At 20.6% G+C, this 8,056-nt stretch overlaps 2 protein-coding genes across 2 annotated transcripts; both read left to right on the top strand.

Annotated features, from left to right (window-relative positions):
• Positions 1–77: 77 nt before the first annotated feature.
• Positions 78–1,697, top strand: PRSY57_0715000 (serine--tRNA ligase, putative; the record flags this gene model as incomplete). The annotated part of the gene is made up of 1 exon (XM_012906804.2): positions 78–1,697. The coding sequence occupies one exon, from the start codon at positions 78–80 to the stop codon at positions 1,695–1,697; it is 1,620 nt and encodes a 539-aa protein (XP_012762258.2).
• Positions 1,698–3,585: 1,888 nt separating this feature from the next.
• PRSY57_0714900 (hypothetical protein) lies at positions 3,586–7,700 on the top strand (the record flags this gene model as incomplete). The annotated part of the gene is made up of 8 exons (XM_012906803.2): positions 3,586–6,085; positions 6,257–6,375; positions 6,471–6,533; positions 6,664–6,678; positions 6,863–6,991; positions 7,141–7,309; positions 7,411–7,468; positions 7,589–7,700. The coding sequence occupies 8 exons, from the start codon at positions 3,586–3,588 to the stop codon at positions 7,698–7,700; spliced, it is 3,165 nt and encodes a 1,054-aa protein (XP_012762257.2).
• Between the last annotated feature and the right edge of the window lie 356 nt (positions 7,701–8,056).

Below are 8,056 nucleotides of genomic sequence, written 5' to 3'. Positions count from 1 at the left end.
TTTTTTATTTTTTTTTTTTTTTTTTTTTTTTTTTTTTTTTGTATTGTATTTTGTAATAATAATAAAAAAAAAAAAAAATGGTTTTAGATATAAATTTATTTCGTAAAGAAAAAGGAGGGAATCCTGACAAGATTAAAGAGTCTGAAAGGAAACGTTATCATGATGAAAATAATGTAGATAAAGTTATTGAATATGATGATAAGTGGAGGAAGTGTATATTTGAACTCGAAGAATTAAAAAAAAATATAAATATGATAAATAAAGAAATAGGAAATAAAAAGAAGGTTGACAAGAATGCTGATGTTGAAGATTTGAAAAAGAAGAGTTTAAATATAAAGGAAGAAATACCTAAATATCAATTGAAAGAAAAAGAATTATTAAAAGAAAGAAATAAGTATATAAGTAAAATCGGTAATTTATTAAATATTAAGGTAGTATGTTCAGATAATGAAGATAATAATAAGATAGTTAAAACATGGGGTGAATGTAAAATACTTCCAGCATGTGAAGATATTGATAATAGTATACATGATAATGTAGTAAATAGTAATAATATGAAAAGAGAAACATTAAATAATGAAGTTGATAATAAGAAAAAAATAAAATATTATTATCATTATGATTTATTAAGAAAAATTGGTGGAGCTAATTTTAAAAAAGGTATACAAGTAGCAGGTCATCGTGGTTATTATTTAACAGGTGCAGGTTTCTTATTACATAATGCTATATTACAATATGCTTTAAATTTTTTGGTTAATAAAAAATATATACCTGTATATCCTCCATTTTTTATGAAAAAAAATATTATGGAAGAATGTGCTGAACTTGATGACTTTGAAGAAACACTTTATAAAATATCGTCAACATCAAATTCAACATTATCATCTCAACATGTATCTACATCTCCTACAAAGATATCATCACATACAGATATAAAAGATGATACCACATGTAACGCTCAAAAAAAAACGAATATTTCATCAAATGAAGATTTAACAAGAGATGATTTATTTTTAATAGCTACCTCAGAACAACCATTATGTGCTTTACATAAAGATGAAACTATAGAATCAAAAAGGTTACCACTCAAATACGCAGGATTCTCATCTTGTTTTAGAAAAGAAGCAGGGGCACATGGAAAGGATATTAGAGGAATCTTACGTGTTCATCAATTTGATAAAGTGGAACAATTCTGTATTGCTTTACCACAAAATAGTAATAAAATACATGAAGAAATGATACAAACATGTGAAGAATTTTATCAATCTTTAAATATACCATACCGAATAGTGAGTATTGTTTCAGGAGCTTTAAACAACGCAGCTTCCATTAAATATGATTTAGAAGGATTCTTTCCTACAAGTAATCAATATAGAGAATTAGTATCCTGTAGTAATTGTACAGATTACCAAAGTATTAATCTCAATATAAGATATTCAGATTCAAGTATTAAAATTAATGATTTAAATAAAAATACAAACTTAAATGATGAAATGGATAGTGAATATGAACATTTTTTAACAAATTTTAACACGGAAAATAAATATCATGTTCACTTATTAAATGGAACAATGGTAGCTGCACAAAGATTCTTATGTTGTCTTCTCGAAAATTATCAAAACGGCGAAGGTATTGTAGTTCCAGAAAAATTGCGCCCATACATGAACAACATGGATTTTATTCCCTTTATGGAGTGAACAAGAAAAAATTCTTGAACACGCACATATATATTATTAATTATTCACATGACCATTCAGCATATACAAAAAAATGGGAATTTAAATCATATGTAAATGTGTACATATAAGTGTATGTATTTTAATATGTCATTATATTTTTTTATATATTATTTTATTATATATTATATTATATTATATTATTTTATTTATTCATTATATAATTCTTTATTCTTTATTATTTATTATTATTATTTTTTTTTTTATGTAAAAAGAAAAATGTTATATATAATGTACTTGTAAGAACGTTCCTTAATTGTTTGTTAGACATTTATTATATTCATCATTTTTATTCTTTAAATGAATTTATTATACAAATGAATGTATAAAGTTAATAATTATATATATATATATGTTTATATATATATTATTCAAATGTGTAATTAAAGTAAATAATGAAATAGAAGAAATTAAAAATTATAATAATATATTATATTTTATCTTTTTTTATATTCTTGGCATACATTACAACCCTTATGATACATTTTTTTTTTTTAAGATCAATTTTTTTTTTTTTTTTTTTTTATCAAATAATGAAATAAAAGTTCTTAAAAAAATAGGATTACTTTCTTTCTTACTTTCTTTTTTTTTTTTTTTATACAAAGCAAAAATTCAACTATATACAAAATATATTACATATTTTTATATATCCACATTCTTGAAGAATGCAAGATTTGTGATGTTTACGTAAGTTATAAGGATCATTTATATAGTTCATTTATTAAATATTTTATAATTAAATAAAAAAATATATATGCTTCAAAGTGTTATACATATATATATATATATATAATATATGTATGTATAAATTATATAATATTTTCTTTTCTTTTACCATAAAATATAGGTATGCACACACATATACTTCTGTGCACACGAATATTTTTCTTCTTCAAAAAAAAGGAATAAAATTTATTTCCATACAGAAAAAAAAAATTTTAGCGCTATATATATAATACATCCATGTATTTTTCTTTTTCTTTTTCTTTTTCTTTTTTTTTTCTTTTTTTACAAAATAGAAGAAATATTTAATCTAAATTTTATTCTATGAATCCATAATCAATATTTTAAGAAGAAATAAAAAGTTTTCTTCATTTAAAAAAAAAAGGGTACTTTTGTTCAAAAAAAATAAAAATACATACATATGTATATTTTTCAATATATATATATATTTCTTTTATATAATTCATTTTGTATTTCTGTTGTTCTTATAAATATACATATATATAAATATAATTATATATTGTTCCCCTTTTGTATTTGGTTTGTTACTACTTTTATATATATATTTATATATAATTTTTTTTTTTTTTTTTTTTTTTTTTTTTTTTGTGTATATATATTTATATATTCTGTTCAGAATAATTACAACTTTTGTTCATAATATTTATTAATCTGTTCATAATATTTATTAATCTGTTCATAATATTTATTAATCTGTTCATAATATTTATTAATCTGTTCATAATATTTACTAATCTGTTCATAAAATTTACCAATCTGTTCATAATATTTATCAATCTGTTCATAATATTTACCAATCTGTTCATAATATTTACCAATCTGTTCATAAAATTTACCAATCTGTTCATAATTATGTTAATTATAACAATATTTTAATTTTCACAACAATATAATATCATAAAATATCATATTTGTCATCATAGTTTTCAGAAAATTTCCCATTAAACCAATTTCGTGCCAATAGTGTATCCTTTTTTTTGTTATTCTCCCATTTTATAATATAGTTACATAAGCGTAGTGGACAAACTTAAATGTTAAAAAAAATAATATAATAATATGAACAAGTAACCGTTGTATAATCATAATAATCATAAGAATAATAATAATGCATGGAAGCGAATTGAAAACGTGTACTGGCGTTTGTGATAATAATAATAATAATAATAATAATAATAATAATAAAAATTATGAACAGTTCAGAAAATTGAAATCAAATAATGATACAATTATGAGAAGAGAACATTTGGGAGAAAAACGAGAAATGAATAATGTGGATGGAAAGGAATTAACAATTTTAACAAACAAAAGGACATATTCTAATGACAATTATAAGAATAATATGAGCAATAGAAGAAGCTGTAGCAAGATAAGTTTATTAAAATATAATGAAGAAATATTTAAACATAAAAATGATAAGTGCAATGATGAAAATAATGATATGAGTGATGAAAGCCATAATTATTTCTATAATGATATGTATAATGATGTGTATAATGATCAATATAATGATATACATGATGATATGCCTCCTAATAATAATATAAATAATGATATATATAATGATATATACAATGATAAACAAAGTGAGCTATATAATGATAAGAGTAGTGATGCTACTATATATAATGATAAACATTGTCATATGGATAAAGTGCAGAAACATAAAAATGATAAGAATAAAAAGTTAAAAAATGTTTTAAGCGGAATAAGTTATCAAATGAAAAATGCTATGAATGTATTCGGAGAAGTAAAAGAACATATAAAGTATACAGCTAGCGAAGCAAAAAAAAATATGAATTATCCTTTTTGTAAAGCACCATGTAATATAGAAAATTTAAGAAACACGATATTTATAAATGAAGAAGAGATAGTAATAAATAAAAATATATATAAAAATATTTTCAATAAGAAGAATATTGAAAAAGAACAAGGGAAAAATAAGAAAGAGAATGAGGAACTTTTTTCATGTAATCAGAGTGATATAATAATAAAAGGTAATTATAATTTCGGTATAGATATAGAAATGGTATATGTAAATGAACAAAATAAGATAGTAGTATATGCATATGATAAAGAAACCAAAAAAAAAATACCATGTACATATAAATGGACACGTGTATATTATAATAAGGAATGTGAATTAGTTGAAAAAAATGTATATCCTCATAAAAATGTAGTTTTATATGATGAAAGCGAATACGAATTAACATGTGAAGATATAGGAACAAAAATATATGTTGAATGTTCATGTATCAATGATGAGCAAATAAATGTGGAAAATTTATCTAAGTTTTATTTAAATGGTTCAACAAATTCGGAGAATTGTAGTTATGAAGAGGGTGTTATTGATCAAAAAAAAATGGAACATAAAAATAAATACAACATTGATTATAATCAGAATAATAAAAATGATTCCCATGCTGTTCATATAGATAATGATAAAGGTATTAATGATACTAATGGTTTATCATTACTAAAACATTCTGTAACTAAGAATAATAAATGTGATGAACAGGAGCATTCACGAAATCATGTTTTTGAAAAAAAATCCATGTATTTATTACAAAATTATTATAATAAAAATGGAAAGGAAAAAGACAACCATAATAATAACAATAATAATAATAATAATAATATATATTATATGTATAAGGAGGAAACACCTATAAAAGACTTATCATCCGATATATATGCTTCATATGAATCATCCATATTAAATAAGAATTCATCCTCTACTACTGTTTCAAATAATGATAAAAATATGTATAATAATAAAAAATATCACGGAGTAGCTATAGGTGAAATTGGTCCTTTAAATATAAATGAGAAAACTAAAAAAATGTTAGAACGAATTATAGAAAACGACACTATTAGATATCCTATATATATAATAAAAAAGGTATATAACGATGAAGAGACTTGTAATGATTTTATAAATAATGATGATATGAATAGAAAAAAAAAAAAAGATGATACATTAAAAATATATAATGATGGTAATAGTGTAGATAGTTTTACTGTAAATTCAAATATAGAGAGTGAGCATGATATGGATATATATATGTTATATATACATAAAAATGAAATAAAAATAATTGATCATAATAATATGAATCACATGAACAATGTTAATAATATTATGAGTAATGTAAAATCTATGGATAAGATAAAAAAAAATATGTGGACTCATAAATTTCATTACATATATCCATATGTTCATTTTATGGGTACAAAACATAAACAAAATAATAAAAAGGAAACTTTTCAATTATATATAAATGAAAAAGAATATTATATATGCAAATGTTTATATAAAAGACATAGGGATTTAATAGCTATCATATTAAGATATATGCATGCAAACCTATATATAATAAATGATTATATTTTTAATAATATAAATCAAAATTTTGAAAAAACAAGAGTTAAAAATATATTTGAGAATATTGATGTTAATTATATCTTGCAAAATATAAATAAAGAGTTATTAATAAATCGTAAAATAACTCAAAAATGTTATCTAAAAATAAATAAATTGCAAAGTGAAAAAAATATGTTGGAGGAGGAGTTGAAGAGTACAATTCAGGCCTTTCAATATCAGCTGGGTAAATAAATAAATGAATAAATAAATAAATATATATATATATATATATATATAAATTTATGACATTATAACAGTAGCATGATATATTTTATGTGTTGTATATATATATATATATGTACATATGTATATATTTTTTTTTTTTTTTTTTTTCAATATGTCTTGATTTTATTAGATAATGTGAAAAAATTCAAAGATGAAAACGACCTTATACAAACAAATGAAAAGCTCATGAAGGAAATAAAAATATTGCAAGAAAAGTATAGAAACGTAGATTTGTTTTTCAAAAATAAGGTATCCTTAAGAAAAAATATAATAAAATATAATATAATATAATTAAATAAAATATCTACTTATGTATTTATTAAATATATTGTTTTCTACATTAGTATAAGACATTAATAAGTGACATAGAAAAGTACAAAAAATTATTGGACGAAAATAAATCCAAGGTAATTCAAACGTGTACTATAATATACATACATATATATGTACATAAATATATGAACATATATATATATATATGTACATATATATATGTACATATATGTGTTTATATTTTTTTATTTTTCTATGTCGTAGGTTAATGAAGACGACGTGGAAAAGTTACAGTCAAAATTGAGGACACTGGAAAAAGAAAAGGCATGTCCATGAAATGGATAAATAAATAAAAAAAAAAAAAAAAAAAATATATATATATATACATATATACATATATATATATATAACAAATGTGATGATATTACTAAAAAAATATAATTTTTTTGTTCTGGTCGTGCAGGATAATTTATTAAATGAAAATGTTCAAATGTGCAATATATACAACGAAGAGAAAAAAAACAAAACTGAGCTGGAAAATAAGTTGAAAGGTTTAAGCATAAAACTAGAGACTTTAAACAATTCTTTACAGGTAAAATGAAAAAGAATTGTAATAATTAAAGGATATATATATGTATGTATGTATATGTGCATATATCTATATATAACATTTGTGTGTTAGGCAATATTTTTTTATACAACATATACTATTTCATATATCATTCGTATTTTTATATGTAGGAAGAAAAAATTCAAAGAAATATTAATTCCGAATCCTTAAAAGAGATGGAAGAATTAAAAAGAAACAATAAGGATTTACAACAGAAAAATGTAAAAATTTCGGATGAAATGAATTTATTAATAACTGAAAAAAATAGACTAACCAAATTAGTAGATTCTCTAACAAAAGGTAACCCCTAAAAGGAAATTATCGGAAGGAAATATGTATAAATAAATATAAACATATATGTATATATATATATATATATATATATATATATTTTATCTTAGATATAGAAAAGTCTAAAATAAATAAAAATGTGAAGAGTACAGACAAGAATATGGATATGTAAGAATAAAATAAATATATAAATAAATAAAAATATATTTCTTTTATGCTTCGCCTTCATAAACACAAACATATATATATATATATATATATTTATTTATTTATTTATTTACATTTTAGAGATCAAGATAAAGAAAAGTTATTCAAAGAAATTTCGTTATTAAAAGATGAAAACGAATTATTAAAAAAAAGAATAAAAAAGTTGGCAAAAATGAGTACCATCAGAACTTAAGGGTTGTTGTTATATACTTCTTCCCTTGTTTTTGTATTTAAATATGTGCAGCACAATTTATTCAAATATTTAATTTATAAATTTTAATTTATTTATTTTATATGATTATTTTTAATGAATTTTTTTTTTTTTTTTTTCTTTTTTCTTTATATTTGTTTCCTATTAAACTGTGATGATACACATTCTCCCTTGAAAATTAAATATTTTTTTTACTATATTTTGTCTTTTTTTTTTTTTTTTTTTTTTTTTTTTTTAATTAAAAATTTTTAAATTTTAAAATTTTATTTTTTAAAAAATAAAAAAAATAAAAAAGGAAAAAAAAAAAAAAAAAGAAATGTTTAAATAAAAAAAATAAT

Source organism: Plasmodium reichenowi, chromosome 7 (genome assembly GCF_001601855.1).
Source record: "Plasmodium reichenowi strain SY57 chromosome 7, whole genome shotgun sequence".
Classification (NCBI taxonomy): Eukaryota; Apicomplexa; class Aconoidasida; order Haemosporida; family Plasmodiidae; genus Plasmodium; species Plasmodium reichenowi.
The sequence above is the reverse complement of the archived record's forward strand: the minus strand, read 5'-3'. Positions and strand labels throughout refer to the sequence as shown.